The sequence below is a fragment of the Xiphophorus hellerii genome, chromosome 9 (assembly GCF_003331165.1).
Source record: "Xiphophorus hellerii strain 12219 chromosome 9, Xiphophorus_hellerii-4.1, whole genome shotgun sequence".
Taxonomy (NCBI): Eukaryota; Metazoa; Chordata; class Actinopteri; order Cyprinodontiformes; family Poeciliidae; genus Xiphophorus; species Xiphophorus hellerii.
The window spans coordinates 849,828-868,737 of NC_045680.1; the positions used below are offsets into that span (position 1 = coordinate 849,828).

General features: G+C 33.7%; 1 protein-coding gene and 1 long non-coding RNA gene across 3 annotated transcripts; one reads left to right on the forward strand and one right to left on the reverse strand.

Annotated features, from left to right (window-relative positions):
• Nucleotides 1-855: 855 nt before the first annotated feature.
• Nucleotides 856-18,531, forward strand: LOC116725866 (fibronectin type III domain-containing protein 7). 2 transcript variants are annotated; one of them, XM_032572265.1, is made up of 14 exons: nucleotides 856-1,002; nucleotides 1,908-1,923; nucleotides 2,012-2,272; nucleotides 3,041-3,301; nucleotides 7,049-7,309; nucleotides 7,772-8,041; nucleotides 9,664-9,918; nucleotides 10,629-10,886; nucleotides 12,119-12,388; nucleotides 13,749-14,003; nucleotides 15,380-15,640; nucleotides 15,744-15,773; nucleotides 15,872-15,914; nucleotides 18,092-18,531. In XM_032572265.1, the coding sequence occupies exons 1-13, from the start codon at nucleotides 949-951 to the stop codon at nucleotides 15,901-15,903; spliced, it is 2,484 nt and encodes an 827-aa protein (XP_032428156.1). In that variant the 5' UTR covers nucleotides 856-948; the 3' UTR covers nucleotides 15,904-15,914; nucleotides 18,092-18,531. The 2 variants fall into 2 exon arrangements, with proteins under 2 accessions (XP_032428156.1, XP_032428155.1); XM_032572264.1 differs by having other exon boundaries at nucleotides 18,095-18,531.
• Nucleotides 5,489-6,718, reverse strand: LOC116725868 (uncharacterized). Its single transcript, XR_004340502.1, has 3 exons — nucleotides 5,988-6,718; nucleotides 5,744-5,857; nucleotides 5,489-5,531 (listed from the first exon to the last, which is right to left on the reverse strand). It is a non-coding gene; the product is annotated as an uncharacterized LOC116725868 (long non-coding RNA).
• Nucleotides 18,532-18,910: the final 379 nt, after the last annotated feature.

The following is an 18,910-nucleotide window of genomic DNA, read 5'->3' on the forward strand; positions in this document are numbered from 1 at the left end:
TATTTTTTATGCTTCTGATAGATAGGTAAACAAGAAAGTAAATGAATAAATAAACATCTACTTACGTAATGAGAAAATTAATATTTTGTGAAGATACTGATAAGAAAACTATTACTAACACTAATAAAGGTATTTCCCAAAATATAAAATATTAAAGAATAAATTGAAGATTCTAAAATGAAAGGATTTAAGAAATAAAAATAAAAGAATATTAATAAAAATAATTATTTATATTATACTATACTATATTATATTATAGTATATTTATTTACATAATATAATACTAAGCCCAATATATACCAATAATTCCTTATGCATAATCGTAAGTATAAGGAAATAATTGTAAGCAATTATAGAAAATAAATGTTTTCCACAAAAAGCATGCCTACATTATTTGTAAAGCAATTTGCAAGTAGCAAATCAAATAACTGTTTCACCATGCAGTGTCTTGACATATCTTTTTTTTACTTTGTTTTATAGTAAATGTATAATGGCACTTATAAAAATAATTATCGATGATTTGATTTAATATTAAATATTATTATATTATAGAATATTATAACAATTAGCAACAATACACAATATGTGTTATATATTGATTGTTCTAATTATTCACTATTATTTTATTTATTTACTTATTGAGGTTACTTTTAAAGAAAATTCTGACTTTTTGTAAACAAAACATAAAAAATAACTGAATCCATTTTCTTGTGCGAATACAATGGATCTAGATCTTTAAGCTACAATGAAATCAGCAGAGCTGGGGTTGCTAGATGGGCCACTGTACTTTGGACTTTTGCCTCAAAGAGGGAGGAGCTGAATCCAGATGTCTTAATAAGAACAAACACTTTATATTTTAAGGAACAGTTGAAGATATCAGAGAGGAGTGTGGATGAATCAAAAGGAGGCATAAGGTGAAAAGGAAGAGCTTCAAGACTCAAATCAAGAATGGGCGCTATGAAGTGGCTGGTGTTTTTGGTCTTTCTGAACATATATTCACAGGTAATATGAAGCAATTTTACTAATTAGCTACAGACTTTTCTTGTTACCATTTTACAATAAGGCTTTACTTATGGATGGCTAATAAATATGTTATTTATGTATCTCTAAACTCTTTCTAAATCATTAATAATTGTTTATTATACATTAATTAAGGGTGAGAAGGAGACAAAATCTAACGGTTTCTTGTCAAATAGTGAACCAAGTCTGTTCATCTATTTATTCTATCCAGAGTTGTTACACTAGACCTTAAAAACACAATAAGCATTTGTGAACTTAATTTTGTAGCTTTCTCACCTTTAATTAATGCATAATCAACATTTATTAATTGTTTAGCAGAATTGTGTATGAGCTAGTTAGATTTACTCAATTACATTTACTAGAGTAACTTTTTTGAAAAAAATTACTTTAATGAGTATTTTTACTACGCTGTACTTTTTATTTTTGCTTGAATAATTTTATTATGAAGTATGTCTACTTTTACTTGTGTAAAATGTCTGTATTCTTTACCAACTACATGAAAAACAAATCTTTTAACCAAAGATTTACCAGACACAGACACACACACCTGCAGATTCTGTTAAAGCTTCACAAGTTTAATACTGATTTGGAAAAATTTCATTTTGCCTGATTTTGTTATTTTTTTGTTACTTATATGAATTATCATCATTTTTGTCCGTAAAATACCAAAATTACAAAAAATATTTGAAGTAAAGCTACTTCCTTGAGTTTTTTCTTACTTGAATTTTTGGGTACTCTGCTGGTGTTTATAGATGAATTAATAACATAGCTATAAACTAATTATTATCCATCTATAAGGAGAGCCTTATTATTAAGTGGTACCCTTCTTTTTAACTCAGGCATAAACTATTAATGACATATTTTTTTTTCCTCCTATAAATTTGCAGGCAGCAGCACAATCAGGTACTGTTTGTTGTCCTATCAGGATAATAATGGATTTTTTTATCAGACCATTCAAACGCAAAATAATGTGTATTATTTTTCTCATCAGGCATCCAGGTGTCTGTGTTCTCCACCACATCCAAGACCGTGATACTCAGATGGAGCGCTTATTCCGGAGCCGCTTCATACAAAGTATCTGCTGCCCTGTCGAGCTCACCAAACGATGCCATCGCTTTCGTCATGTTTGGTCCAAATACGGTGATGGGCTCCATCAGTTCCCTGTCTCAAGATGTAGCCTACACCTTTACTGTAGAAGCATTGAGTGCAAACCAGACTGTACTGGGCTCTGGGTCAACCAAAACATCAACAGGTGAGCAAAATTTAGTCAATTTTCAGCAAAGTGTACAAAAATAATTATTTAAAAAGTGTGAATGTGACTCAGGAAAATAAGTATTTGGTAAAAAGTCTAAGGAAGTGACCGCAGACTAATTTCTCATTATCTACAAAGAGCTGATTTTATAGCAGGTCCTAAATATTCTTAGTTATAATAGCCAATGTTTTACATAAAAAAGATTGTTTTGGGGCATTTCTGTTTGTAAAAAAAGTCTTTCAACTGACTTATCATTGATGAGCTAGTATCTGTTATTGCAAATTCACATTTGCAAATTTTTTTAACTTCCATTTGGGTTTCTACTTCTTCTAAAAACAAAAAGAAGTAGAAACTTGACTTTTGATGACAAGTTGATGTTTTCTAGTATCTGGAAAATGAGCCGTTTAAAAAATCTGTTAAGTTCACATTCCACTGGCTTTTTGCCGTTACCTAGCAACGGACGCAGCCCCATTACCCAGGGAGAGCTCATTTTGGAAAGTGCTCAACATGGACAAATCTCATAGAAGAATGATTTTTGTAAAAAAAAAATAAAAAAATTAATGAACATGTTTTGTATAGCTTGTAAACCTATCCTAAACCTATTCAAGGAAGCTTAATAGGTCACCTTTTATATGCACATTTGATGGAGGAATCATTACATAATCTACCTCAGTTAATAGTCTACAAATGTCATGCTTTTTTGTATTTTTAATTTGAATTTAGTAATAAAAAAACACTGTCAGCTCACGCTCTGCGTCTCTGTTTCAGCGCCTGATATGATGGATCCTATCAGGACCGTGAAACCAAAGGACAGCAGAACCTTGATGGTGGACTTTAACCCAAAGACAGGGGCGACCTCTTACGTCATACGAGTTGAGAACACCAATGGCTTCTTCAGAGAGGATTCGGTGTCCTCCTCCCCGGCTGAGATCAAGTATCTCAACCCGTACACCGAGTACCAGCTCAGCATCATGGCTGTGAACGATGCTGGCCGGAGCCAGCCATCATCTCATGTAGCAGAAAAAACACGTAGGACTTTCTTTTCTATAGTATTGTTATGGTTATTATTAGAAACAAAATACAAATGAAATAGAACAATTTTAGCCTAAGGTTAGTTAAAGAGTTTCAGATGTATCAGGAAAATCCGGAGCTGTTTCCAATCAGTCCAATTTGCCCTGCAGACGTCATTTGAGCTGCCATTTTGTGTCATGTTCTGTTTTACCCAGGAAATGTGTCAGCATCCCTCAGGTACTTCTCAGATATCATCGGCAACTCTATATCTGACCTCATTTATGAAAACACAAAGAGATGATCCAATTTTTGCTTCCCCTTGCACAGCTTTAGCAACTTATTTGTGTTTCTACCCCAAAGGAAAACATCTGATACTCACAACAAAAGCAAAACGACTTCAATAACAATACGTTTCACAGTTTATTTTTGATTTATGTCAGGAGATTCTCAAAATGTCCAAATTTCAACCTTCTTTCTACTTAATTGAGATGATTTGAAGAATTGCGAGGTGGAAAAGCCATATCAGTAGTTGCTTTTCCATTACAAATGTTGATATTCAGCTAGTGCCAAAAAACCCCCAACAATTTCATAGTTGTGGTGTTTCCATTAAATAACAAACAATCACATATCAATAGAATAGAATAGAATAGAATAGAATAGAATAGAAGTACTTTATTCATCCCAGCAGGGAAATGACTTCGCAGTTACAGCATAGAGACAAGACACAATAACAACTACCACTGAGTAGTAGTTGTAGATAAAATAAAAAATAAAAATAAAATATAAAATGCTATGAATTGTAAAAATATAAAATGCTGTTAATATAAAAAGCAACTTAGGGCAGTCCTTGCAAAGATTTTAAAAAATGCAGATATGTATATGTAAATATATGTACAGCAAGTGTGCCACAGTGCAGTTATGCAAAATTGGACTCAATAATTTTGTTCATGCTATTGTCATTAAAAACCATGGAGCGCCATCATCCTCCTAGGACTTCCTGTCCTCTTTTTTGTCTTTTCTGCCAGTAGTAACATCCGGTTGTTTATCACGTGACTTGCCGTTTTGCAAAATACACATATTTTGAAGTAGCCAAAAAATAATCTCATCCTAGTACAAAGATCTTAGCGAAAAATTTGATTTCCATAAAGCAAATTTATTTTCGTAATCGCGCAAATATGTGGTTAATGGAAACGCTGCTAGTGACAGCTAAATAAAGTGCTGCCAACTCTGTGCCAACACAGATATTACACTAGCTGCGTTTTCATTTAAAAATATAATTGCGCATTTCGAAAATATATTTGCTTCATGGAAACATAGCCATTTAGAAACAACTCATGTTTTCTGCTAAAACATTTTGGCGCTAGCATTAGGTGGTTTTTCGGCCGTATCGAAATTGTTTTATTTGGTGAAGCACCTTTTTCGCGGCACAAGTATCACGTGATCAACAACTGGATGTTGCCACCATAGACATAATATATGGATAGACGCCTCATGGGCCGCTCTCGCCTATTGGAGCTGACGAGATTTAGGGCGGCCATCTTGGAGCGGTATACCACTCCACTCAGCCTTATATATTTGGCAGGCACAATAAAGGATCAGCGCATTTAATAGATCATAACACGCTGAATAGTAATCACATTGTCACATAATTAAATTTTAGGCATACAGCTATTAAAATTGCATGTATAGGAACGTATAGTTTAACATATTTAAATAATTTTGGTGGAATACAATGTTTTAAAGTATGACATGTTTTGCAAGATACAACCAAAGATGCAATTTATTCACACACATTATGTATATATTCCGATAATCTCATATATACACACATACACACATGCATACTTATCTGTTGTGACAGTATTTACATATTCATTACATTTTTACACAATCTAATAGCCTTATACATACACACATATATATATATATATATATATATATATATATATATATATATATATATATATATATACGTATATATATATATACGTATATATATATATACGTATATATATATATACGTATAATGCACAAATGCAGAGTAGAATTCAAGCCGTTCTTTGAGTTCTTCAGTAATGAGATTTTTTTCACTCAATTCCCCCAAAAGTGACTTTGCTGTGGTCTTTGCCTTCTTCTCTCTGGCCATGGTGTTTTTCTTGTCCCGCTCCAGATATTCCACTCTTGCCAACGCTCTCTTATGTTTTGCAGTGACAGCGGTAAGAGAAGCTGGCAAAGCATAGCAATGATCCTAAAGACAGAGAGATGGACATCACCCATCACTTAGACATCACTATGGCACACTTTCTTTCAGACGACAGCAGCACTGTGTGTGTCTTCAACTATGTTGGTTTTATTTGTTTTATTTGTGAGAACATTCAACATGAGGGTTAGAAAATAATTTAGATTTTAATATGATCTTGACCATTATGATATGATATTTACAATAGAAAAAATACTCACATCATTAGACTGAGGTTGCAGGTCTGAACTACAAGTTTCTGGGTCATCTTGAGAGGCCACATACTCACTACTTTGGGCTTTTGTGGAGGTTATTGTAGTTCTGTAGTTTTCAACCTTAAATGTAAAAACCTTATGAATATGGACTTCACAGTATATACTACCTGTACATAAACACACATATATCCCTTAAGGCTAACATTATGCACATTTATGAATGCTAATGAACTTTTAATAATGCACCTACTCTTTGAAGGTGAACTGGGAAGCTGAAAATTGATGGTATCACATCAGCTCTCAGTCTGACAATCTGACCTGTTTTGTCAAAATCCTCCGTTTTGAAATGCTCACTGCATAGTACAGATGAATCACTTGCAGTGAATCCATCCCTCCTCAAAGCTATTTCCCACCTCTTCCTCCTCTCTTTATCTTTTGGAAACCTTTAAAACAAAAACGTGATATCTGGGAGTGTGTACACAAAAACATTGTCCGAATGAGGTCCATGTTATTTGCAACGGTTGAAACTAAGGAGCCTTGTTGCCTGCTTAAGCTGAGCATTCAGAAAAACGTTACACTCACTATTTTTGATCTTCATATTTTAAAGAACATAAAACTCCAAATTTGATTAAAATTTGTTGATAATGATAATTAAACAAAGCTACTGAAATTGTGAGTAGGCCTGTTTGAAACATATTCCTGTCATCAAATCTCCGGCTGAAGACCGATAGCTAACATTTGCTGTCATTTCGCTGGTGGGCATAAATACAGTACAGTAATATTACATTCACAACATACTAACAATAATATGTCATTCTTACTTCTGAAAAGTTATCCCCCGGTCCCTGACATCAACAGTTCGTAGATTTAAACACGAATAAGCCGAGCAGAACTGAGGCATCTTCTGTTGTTTTGGTTCAGCAAAGTACGAGGGTATACCGCTCTAAGATGGCCGCCGGATTTCCTGCGCCGGAGCGGCCAATGCGGCGTCTACCCTTATATTATGTCTATGGTTGCCACGGCCACAACCCACGAAGAAGACGACGACAGGAAGTAGATGGTAGAGGAGGATTATGGCGAAGCATGTTTTTTTTTAACGACTTATTGCGTGAACAAACTTATTCATGTGTGATTTTAATTGCGTTTCTTATTTAACGGGAACACCGCAATTGCAAAATTGCTTCTTTTTTTTTTTTTTTACATTAGCGCGGAATATTAACAAAGTTTTGCTAACACTTGTAATGGAAACGCAGCTAATGTTGTCTTTTTAAAGGCATTAATTTCACCAGATGTTTTTCTTCTTCTCCTCAGTGTTGCCACCTCCTCAGCTCTCCACCTCCTCTCCCAGTAACGACAGCATTGTTGTGACTTGGCCTCCTGTTTCTGACGCGGTCCGTTACACCGTGTTTATGTACAAGTTCGGCTCAGACGCTCAGGAGAAGTACAACACGACCAACACCACGCTGACCGTTACTGGCCTGGATGCCGGATCCCTGTATGTCATCAAGAGTTTAGCTTGGGATCCGGAAGGCCGAGAGGGAGAAGAAAGTTTGTACGTCATCCAAACCACACGTAAGGAAACAGATTCTACACCCTATTTTTATTCTTTATGTCGCCTATTACATTAAATCCGTTTTAAATAGCATTGGGTGCTTTAATTTGTCATTTAAATCACATATTTATGTCTGTTAGAATGTAAAAATTTCCTATTTACTTCAAACAACATACTTGTCACAGTAATATTAGATTATGAAATGTTAAGAGCATTTCTTCTTTTTCTTTCCGGATACATATTTGAAATTAAATAAATTCTAATGGCGAAAAATAAAAGTAAATTTTAAGTATTTGTTTTCTACTGTACATTTTGTTTATAAGTAGAAAAAAACTGGTAAAAAATAATAATTGAAAATAGCTTTAAACTGCTTATAATTTTTAAAAGCACATCCAAAGAATCAGTATCCTCCAACAAGTGGATCCCAAAGTTATAGTTGGTTTTTGTTTTTATTTTTACAATTTGCATTGTCTTTTTACCAGGACCTCCGACCCCATCCTCTGTCAGTGTGTCAGTGGTGAGGAGTAACAGCCTGGCCGGACTCGCCGTGTCCTGGGAACTCAGCCAAGACGTTTATGGTACCGTTGACTATCATGTGACAAGTGACCAGAACAAGAACCTGAAATGTAACAGCACCTCCAGTTCCTGCACCCTGTCGCCGGTGGGCTGTGGAGAGGTTCACACCGTCTACGTCACAGCCTCAAACGAAGCCGGACCCAGCCATCCATCCAGCCCAGTGGTTTTCATCACCTGTGAGTAGAAACATGAAAACTGAAGATGGTTACAGATAGGTCAATAAAGGGAAATGTGCAGCTAGCAAAAGTAAATCCTAGCTAAAAGCTAGCATTTATCATCATTATTGTTACTCCAGACACATAGAAGGTCCATAATAAATAGATAAAACAGATACATACAAAAACATAAATAAAAAAACAAACATGACATTTTTCACTGAGTTAGTAATAAATGATTACTAATTCTAGCTGCGGAAGTAGTTAGCTAGCTGCTAGCATTTCCTTATGCTAGCCAGAGGTGGTAGAGATAGAGTAGCCAAAATCATACTCAAGTAAGAGTAAGACTACTTCAACTTATTTTTACTGAAGTAAAAATAAAAAGTAGCCATCTAAGAAATTACTCAAGTAAGAGTAACAAAGTATTTAGTAAGTCTTTAATATTTCAAAAGTACATAATCAGACAAGTTTAAATATAAAGTTAAGTGAGAATTTTGGTATTTTAAGGACCAAAATGATAATAATCTATATAAGTAACAAAAATAATAAAAAAGGCAAAAGAAAAAATTTCCAAATCAGTTTCTTTAAATAAAAAAACTTATGAAACGTTAACAAAAACTACAGGTGTGTGTCTGTGTCTGGTGAAGTTTGGTTAAAACATGTTTGTTTTTCATTCAGTGGGTAGAAAATGCAGAAATTTTATTCAAGAAAGAGTAGAAATACTTCATACTAAAATTAAGTAAAAGTAAAAAGTACAGTGTAGTAAAAATACTCCCAAAAGTAATTGTTTTCAATAAAGGTACCAAAGTCAACTGAAGTAAAGGTAACTTGTCACAACCCAACTCTGATGCATATACTGTAGGTATAGGCATTTAATTTCTACACACACCGGTAGAAATTGTACTAAATATGAACTAAAGTTGGGCGTTTCAGTAGTTTAAATAATGGCTTTTATAGATTTAATGCCCTATAGTACTTGTGTCAAACTCAAGGCCCGGGGACAAAATCCGGTTCGCCATAGCTTTTCTTTGTGGCCCTCTAGACTGCGGAGTCGGTGCTGAAATACTATTTTATACATCAAATCAAAGCAGTTATCATCTGTGTTCTGGTAAATTACTTCAATTAGTTCCTTCAATTTGTCTGATACCGCAATCGCAGAAATTCATGGAAAATCAATAAGTCCCCGCATTTTTTCATCCTAGTGCATAATTGTGTTTATTACAAATTTTCTCCAAAAATGGTAAAATTGTATTTAAGTGATGCTAACTCCCACCAGCAGGTGGCAGCATTTTTTACTTCTCAAGTTATAATCTGTGATCCATGTGAAGAGTTACAAAAAATTTCACATTTTACACTTCCTACTTACATTTTTCCGTAAAAGCCCATAATTAAAAAAAAGATCAAAATTTCAAAATTACAATCATATTTAATACAAAAATGTAATTAATTTTATAATAATTTCAGTTTTATTTGTCATTCCTAATTGTGTGCATCTTGGAATTTTACGTCCAAATTTGAATTTAACTCTGATTGTAAGGAATAGGTGCTCAATTTTTGTGTGTCTGTTTTAGACAAAACCATCAGTTTTTATTTTTATTTTGAGAAACAAACTGAAAAAAAAACGTCATATTTTTTGCAAACAGTCCCGTGTCCTCCAGAGTCTCTGACTCTTGTGGAGTCGTCAGTAGGAAACTGCACGCTGACGTGGAACACGGTACCTTACGCAGACGGCTATGAGGTCTTTGTCAAAAAAGGTGATGGCGGTGAGGCAACCTGCAACTCCACCAGCAACAACTGCACATATCAGTGCCAGTGTGGCTACACCTACCTGATGTCTGTGTTGGCGTACAACCTGGCTGGCAGCAGTCCTGAGGGGACGATTCTCAACTACACTACAGGTGAGTAGCAGCGCCAGAAGTTACACAATCAAACAATAACAGAAATTAGGTTAGCAATTAGCATTTAGCTTGTTTAGGCTGTCATAAATGCAGGTTCATTTTTAAAGGTAATGTTTTCAAGATGTTATTCATCCATTTCTAAATGTCACCGTTTCAAACTAAATATTAAAAATATTTAAATAGCAAACAAAATTTTGTTAACTAGTTAAATATTTAGTTTGTAACAAAAGTAGTATGAAGCTAACTATTTTGTTTGGAGCTAAATATTTAATAAGCAAGCAAAATATTTAGTTTAAAGTTAAATATTTAGCTTAGAGATAGCTTACATATTTAGTTCTATACTAAATATTAGGCTTGCTAATTAAATTTAGTTAGCTATTTAGTTTACAAACTAAATATTTCATCTGGAGCTAAATATTCGGCTTGTTATCTAAATATTTAGTTTGGAACTAATATTTTGGTTTCTAATTACATTTAGTTAGCCAACTTAATATTTGGTTTCTAAACTAAAAATTTAGCTTGCTAATAAAATATTTAATTTGAAATAGTTAACTTTCAAATGAATTAATAAAATGGTAAAAATATAACTTTGATAGATGAACCCACATTTTTTCTGTTATGATCGGCTAATATTGCTGTTAGTTTTTGACATCATGCGTCTAAATGAGATCATAAATTCATGTTTAGAATCATTAATCTGTGTGTTTCAGTCCCCTGCTGTCCAGAAAGCATCTCTGTCTCTGCGGTTAGCGCCGACACGCTGGAGATCACCTGGACCGCGTCACGAGGAGCAGAGCTGTACCAGACCAGGGCGGCCGACAACTCGGAGGTCGTCCTCTGTAACGACACGGCTCCGGTGTGCGCCCTCTCCGACCTCAGCTGCGACAGTTCCTACACCGTATCGATAACGCCTTGCAGTGAAATCAGTGGGTGCAACCATGCCTGCAAATCCCACACCAAAGACACAGGTAAGGTCTTACCTGTTGCTTTTCATGATAAAGTTTTGCTCGTTTACAGCCAAATGCTTATCTGACTATTTATTTTATTTCCTTAAAAATCCTTATTGTATTTATGCTATTTGGAGACTTGTAGAAATTCTTTTTCAGACTCTAGAAAATGTGTCAAACCCACGGCGCGGGGGCCAAAACGGCTCACCATATGTTCTTATGTGGCCATCAATATTACAATTGTGTGCTTAGATATTATTTAATCAGTCACAGCAAAGCAGTTTTTATCACTGCCAAATTACATCAATCAGTCCCTCCAGTTTTTCACAGTTAGTTAGCTAGCTGAATATTTAGTTTGAAGCTAAATATTTAGCCCCTTAGCTTAAATATTTATTGGGTTAAGTATTTACATGAGCCTGATTAAGATAAATGTTTTGCTAACTAAATATTAAACCTGGCACTGAATATTTATATTAGCCTACTTAAATTAAATATTTAACAAAATATTTAGTATTGAGCTAAATATTTGACTTGCTGAATATTTACCAAGCTAAATATTTATGTATTCATATTTAGCCGGTAAATATAAATAAATTAAATTAAATACTTATGCTAACTAAATATTTAGTATTGAGCTAAATATTTGGCTTGCTAAATAAATGTTTAGTTTGAAGTTTTGTATTTAGCTTAAAGCTAAACATATAGCCTGCTAACTTATAGCTAAATATTTAGCAAGCTAACTTAAATATTTTTGCTATCTTAATATTTGCCACGATCACGAAAATTCACACAAAGTTAACAAATCTCTGCAATTTTCCTCTAATGTGGTCAAAAACATTGGGTTAATCATGCTAACTCCCACCTGCAGATGGCAGTGTTTCTTAATTTTTGTGCCTCAGTCTTACTTGATATGTGGTGAGTAGCAAAAAGTCACATTTACCTTCATACATAAGAGCAAATGTTGGAAAATTTCTTGAAAAAAATTTCTAAATTAGCACCAGCAAATCTGTTATTTTGATTGCAAATAATCACAAAAACCGTTTTGAAATCCTGACTGTAATGATCAATATGAAAAATGTTCAATATTATTTAATTTTAAGAACTTACAGAATGCAGACACAGCTACTGATTAATATTTTAAAAGTTAGTTTTATATCACTATAATCTGGCACAAGAGCAATATAGAAATCAAAAATAAGATTTTTTGTTTCTTTTTCTTTGTGTGTTTTTCTGTTTTCTTTCTTCCCCTCCAGCTCCCTGCATGCCTACAGACCTGGTTCTGGATCCAAAGAACTCCTCCGTCGTCAGTGTCAGCTGGAAACCAAACAACAGGGCTGCGAATTACACCGTGAGCGCAGAGAGTCACGGTGAATACGGAAAAAATGGCGGACGAACCTGCACCACCAGCGGAAATAGCTGCGACATCACCGAACTTCCCTGCGGCTCGAGCTTCGAGTTTAGCGTCATGGCAACCGGTGGCGCCGGGCGCAGCTTACCCAGCTTCTCCACCTTCCTGGAAACAGGTGAGAAGATGAGAAAAAGGCCTGGAAAAGCCGTTTTTGTTGGTGATTTAACCATTTTGTGTGAATCCAGCGTTTCAAAAGATGCTCACCAGGTTCTGTTTTGAAAGTTTTGAAAACCACCATCTGGTTTTGTTGTTGTATTTTTATAAAATTTAATACTAAATATCTTTATACATAATATTACCAAGAAAGGGTCCTTCATTGTCACTAGAAGGAAAATTAAAAAATGTCCATAATTTCTGAATATTTGAAACATCTAACCAGCGAGGCATTAATAGTTTTGGGTTTTTCATTATATTTTTGTTTTATTTCATTGTGACTTTCTGTTTGTCTAATTCAGTTAGTTTTATTTAGTTTATAGAGTGTGTTTGCTAGTTTTAGTTAAATATTGTTTAGTTTTAGTTTGTTTTTTATTAGTTATAGTAAACTAAGACAAAACTAAATTACAAATATTTTTAAGCAAAAAATAGGAGCTTGCTTTAGGTAAATAATTTCTTAATATTTATGAAAAAGTAATATTTCCACTGGCAGATAACTTCATTTGTAACAAAACATTTTTTCCATAATATAAGTGAAATAATCTGCCAGTAGAACTATTATGTTTTCGTCAATATTAAGGAATTATTTACTTAAAATAAGCTCCTGTGTGTTCCTTAAGTTACTTGTAAGTTCGTTTTGTCTTATTTAAAGTGAACTAAGTTATTTGCACTAAAAACTAGACCAGAAATACTTGGTAAGATTTTGTGTTTTTGCAGTGTAAACACCTGACGTTTGATTAAAGAATCAAAAGAAATAAAGTTTTTTTAACATGATTTTGCAATGTAATGCAACTTTTATTTCCAAGTTAAACCACTTTCAAATGTTTTAGTAAATCTGGTGATTATAACAATATTTAGGAATTATTTACTTAAAATAAGCTTCTGTATTTTGCTGAGAAGTTACTTGTAAGATAATTTTGTCTTATTTCAAGTTTATTAAGATATTTGTACTATAAACTAGACAAAAATACTTAGTATTATTTTGCAGTGTTTAGCAAAATATTTAGATCGTAAAATCACAAAAATAATAAACCATAAAAACATCATACTGTCATCAACTGAGAAACCTGTAACAAACATTACATTTTGTCAAGTAGCATCATCAAAATCATCAATACAATAATAATAATTTTAAATTTTGAAATACAGAAAGAGAATGAAACTTTTGAAATAATCTCACATATTTTAAAAACTAATAAGAAAAATATGTTACTTGAACTTTTTGGTCATTTTATGCGATTAGCTCCATAAAAAATTAGAAAAACTGTAAAAACATGTTTTTTTTTCTAAATAATTGAATATGTTTGTTGCTTCTCCTGCAGACCCCTGCTGCCCGGTGAACCTGACCGTGGATCAGGTGACTCAGGCCATGTCCAACGTGTCGTGGTCTCACGCCAAGGCGGCGCAGTCCTTCATCACGTCCTTGACGTCGCTGCGCGGCCACGCCCGCTGCCACACCCAGGACTCCCATTGCCTCATGGGATGCATCACCTGCGGAACGAACTACACCGTTACCGTGGAGACGTTCAGCATCACAGGACGGGCGACCAACTGCACCTATCAGGGCTTCTCCTCCAGTAGGTCGCCGTTTCCATGACGACAGATTGACTGGCAACACAGAAAGTCTTCAGATCCAAACAGAAATTTATTATTCACCACAAAAAAAATTATAATTGTAACTTTGCTACATTATTTACACACAAAAAACTCGTAATTTTGGTTTTAAAAATTGAGAATGTGCAGCTTAGAGTGTTATTTTATAATATATTGAAATATTTTTGGATTAATTGATGTCAGACTCTTGGTTTTAATCAAACTAAATGTAGGAAACATTATTCATTATTTTTAAAAATCTGTTTAAATGTAAAAACAGGAATGAAACCTGACATAAGATTCTGATTTGACTTTTGCTCATAATTATTTGGTTATGGTAATTTCTTTTGTTTGGTTTTTGAACAGATATTTCCTCTGGTTTTGGATGCTGTGCAGCTGGAAAGATTGTTTCTCCAAAGTTTTACTTTTAGACTCGGATCAGAATCTAAAATACTTTATTCTACACTGAAAGTAGAGAATATTTAAACCAGTTTGACATTCTTGATATCTTCACTTCATTTGGAAAACTTAAAAGTATTTCTGATTTAGACTCGATTAGCTCAGTAATGACCACCACAATTTATAGACCGATCAAAGCTGTTCTGAATTATTGTACACTGATTTGAGTTGGTAAAGTACCCAAACATTTTACTCAAAGAAGAATAGAACAACTTTGACATATTTTTACTCAAGTAAAAGTAAAAAGTAGCCATTTAAGAAATCATTCAAGTAAGAGTAAAAAAGTATTTAGTAAAATGTCTACACAAGTACTGAGTAACTGATCAAATTATCAATCATTTAATATTTAAAGGTTTCCTTATCAGACGGAAAAAAATATAAAGTTATGTGGAAATTTTGGTATTTTAAGGACGAATGTGACAATAATTGATATAAGTAACAAAAAATAACAGAATCAAACAAAATAAAATTTTTCCAAATCAGTTTCTTTAAATAAAAAACTTATAAAACTTTAATGTAAACTGCAGGTGTGTCTGTGTCTGGTGCATTTTTGGTTAAAACATATTTGTTTTTCATTCAGTGGGTAGAAAATCCAGAACTTTTACTCAAGAGTAGAAATACTTGATAATAAAATTAGTAAAAAGTAGTGTAGTAAAACATTGACTACATTAGTAGTCAAATGTAGCTACTACTCTGCGGGCACTGCACCGTTACCTAGCAACCCCAGCCCTGTTACCTAGCAACCAGGCAGAGCTTATTCGGGAAGGAGCTCAAAATAGGCAGAACTAAACAGAATGATTTTGTGTAAAAATGTAATGAACATGTTTTGTACAGAACATGAACCTGTCCTGTTCAAGGAAGCAGAATATTTAACAAAATAAATCATATTTGTCTCTTTCAGGCCCCTGCTGCCCATCAGGCATCAAGCTCTACATGTTGGCCAGTAACTCTCTGCGGGTTTACTGGCGCAGCACAGCTAGCAGCCGCAGGACCACGGTGGAGATGCTGGGTACCAGCAGCAACTACACCTGCACCGCCTCACCTGGGGAGAACAGCTGCAACGTGGAAAACATCCAGTGTGGAGACGTTTATCGGCTAGTCGTAGCGCCGCTCACAGCAGAGGGCAGCAAAATCCCGTTCTGCCCCTACAGACTCTACTCAGGTACAACCGACCGCATAAAACGTCACTACTGTTATTTATGTAGTTAAGAATTTAGTTTGAATGAGGCACAAAAGGGTGAATATTTCTGTTTCTGTCTTTGTAGTCACTTGTTTGGGAAGCAACATCGGCACAGGTGAGCGTGTTTCCCGTTAAAACATTTAAATCACTTTCTGAAAAATATAAGAAATAACTGTATTATGTCTATAATCACTTCCATTTCTTTACCTCCAGTGATTTACAGAGGAAAAAGAAGCGTCGACTGATTAACTCTATGGTAAGCTTCAGTTTCTGTTTAAGAACAGTTAGCATAACTTCACGCTATCCTGAAACTGAATTCAATTAAAATCCAATAAATGATCAAGTCACAATTATTTAAATATTTTCCATCCATACAAATGATGACAAAAATAATCATCTAAAATTCTGGTCAATCAGGAGTATAAAGTAGAGCAGGGTGTCCAAAGTGTGGTTTGGGGGCCATTTGTGGCCCACATACTGATTTTGTGCGGGCCACGACTTCAATTCAAGTTAGTGAAATTTACCCCCTTCTTATTTGTATTTTGACTATTTATTTTTATTTTAACCAGAAAAAAATTATACAAGGCTAATTAAAATATAGAAAATGTTGGCTACAGCACAAAATATTCAGTACTTATTTTATATTTTTTTGTGAGGAAAAATGTATCCAGCAGGGTTTGATGCACCCAGATGTGCTTTTCATAAATTTATTAAACTTGGCTATTTATTTTTAAAATAAAAGCAACCTAATTCTTGTTTTTTATTCCTCAGAACTGACCAAAAATGTTTTACTTTCTAGCTGAGACCTTTAAAAACACCTACTTTATTGAACATAGCATAATAAAAGTTATATACAAAGAAAATAAATGTAAAACTAAAGCAAGCAAAAGAACAGTAACAAAGTATATTTACACATTCAAAAGAGGATGTAGAAGTATAAACTTATTTTTATACATATCAATTTTAATAGGGAAAACTTTCAAAACCTTTTTAACATTTTGAATCTACAATAATTTACATCTATTTCCAAAGACAAAAAATACAATTTCTCATTTAAGTAAAATCAGTAATTAAATTAGAAAAAAATCTGTATGTTTTGTTTCTTTTTCCATATTTTTAAATTAATTTTTTAGTCATTTTAACTTGAAAATTTGGACAACCCGGAAATAAACTCGAGCTAAGCTGCTGCTTCGTGTCTTCTCGCCAGCAGGTGGCGCCAAACGCGCTTGACTTCTAATTTCTGAGTTCTGAAAACTTCAAACTTGTACAAAGATTTAGCGAGAAATAGACATTAAGTTTAATTCAAAGGATGTAATTATCAGATTTGAGTGATTTAGAAATTTTATTAAAATGTATTTATTTAGGATTTAAAGGATGACTACTGGTGCCAGATTCAGATTTAATACAGCCAGTTTTCTGACTAAAATTATTACTTATGAAAATACAATTTGTAGAAAATGTGAATATTACATAAAACATTTAAAAAAAAATCTTTAGACTTGGATTCTGTGGTTCTCCACTTTGGGAATTTCATATCCTAGTGACATAAAATAAAAATAAAAAGATTGTATATCCTTTTCCTCTTTTTGTCTTGTGTAATAATCTACTTTTCTGAGAAACTGGATGTTGGATCTTCACCAACTGTATATAGGCTACTATAATTGTCCATCCATCCATCCATCCATTTTCTGTTCACCCTTGTCCCTAATGGGGTCGGGAGGGTTGCTGGTGCCTATCTCCAGCTACGTTCCAGGCGGGAGGCGGGGTTCACCCTGGACAGGTCGCCAGTCTGTCGCAGGGCAACACAAAAACATACAGGACAAACAACCATTCACACACACACACACCCCTAGGGAGAATTTAGATAGACCAATTAACCTAACAGTCATGTTTTTGGACTGTGGGAGGAAGCCGGAGTACCCGGAGAGAACCCACGCATGCACAGGGAGAACATGCAAACTCCATGCAGAAAGACCCCGGCCGGGAATCGAACCCAGGACCTTCTTGCTGCAAGGCAACAGTGCTACCAACTGCGCCACTGTGCAGCCCACTATAATTGTCAAAATTAAAATAAAGTGTTTTTTTTAAATATGTAGTTATTTCTTAATAAATCAATAAATATGTTGAAGATTAAGCAAAATTTGTTTCCTGACAAAAATTCAAATGCTATTTTGCTAGTAAGCTGGGAAATTAGTGGTGTAAGATTTAAAGTAAAATATAGTTAAGTAAATTTGAAAAATATACATATATCGTGTGTTTTATTTTGGATCCTGATGGCACATTTGAGCCTCCTTAATTCTGAAGATTTAGTTTATTTCGTACTTTTAAATGACATGGACTACTTTTTGGCTAGAAATAAAGAAAATATGTATTATTTTCTCCTACAATTTTAACATTTTCTTCACTTTTGAGCAACTTTTGTTTATTTCTCAGCAGACTCGAGTTACTGGTGGAGTTCAACACACCTTTCTCCTGGATAATCTCTTCTTCTTCTCTTTGACCAGACATGATGTTTTTATTATGATTCAGCAGCAAATAATTACTCATGTTTGAGTTGTTTACAATATAACATAGAAACATAATGGCCAAGTAAAACAACCAGCAAAAATCAAACCGAAATAAATCAAATATTTTCAATAATAAATGTTTTGATTTTTTTTTTTAATGTGTCATTTTTTAGTGGCCTCAGCCCAAGCAGAAAGCCTCCTTGCATTGAAGCAGCAGATACAGATTTTTGCATCTTTAAATGAAACATCCAGTTATAAACATCATTTATAACTGTATGCTGTTTCATACTGTTGGGATGAATTCATGTGTTTTAAATGTGAAAAACTGAAACATGTTTCAGTTATTAAACATATCATCAGCATCGATTATGTCTCCTGTTGTCTGTTTTGTAATTTAAATATACACTTTCTATTAAAATGATAGAATTAAACAAAAATAAAACATACATACACTGCAAACACACAGAATCTTAAGTAATTTCTGTTTAGTTTTTAGAGTAAATATCTTAGTTCACTTGAAATAAGACAAAACTCACTTATAAGTAAGACATATAGGAGCTTGTTTTAAGTCAATTATTTCTTAATATTGAAGAAAAATTACTAATTTCACTGGCAGATTATTTTTCTTATAAAAAGACATTTTTCCATGTTAAAAGTAAAATAATCTCCCAATATTAGTACATTTTTTAAAATCAATGTTAAGGAATTATTGACTTAAACAAGCTCCTATATGCTGCTGAAAAGT

Bases quoted from the DNA above. Each gene is read 5' to 3' on its own strand.
- LOC116725866 (XM_032572265.1), top strand. From the start codon at position 949: ATGGGCGCTATGAAGTGGCTGGTGTTTTTGGTCTTTCTGAACATATAT. The intron at 12,389-13,748 runs GTGAGAAGATGA...CTTCTCCTGCAG, and splicing joins CTCCACCTTCCTGGAAACAG to ACCCCTGCTGCCCGGTGAAC. The intron at 15,774-15,871 runs GTGAGCGTGTTT...CTTTACCTCCAG, and splicing joins GGGAAGCAACATCGGCACAG to TGATTTACAGAGGAAAAAGA.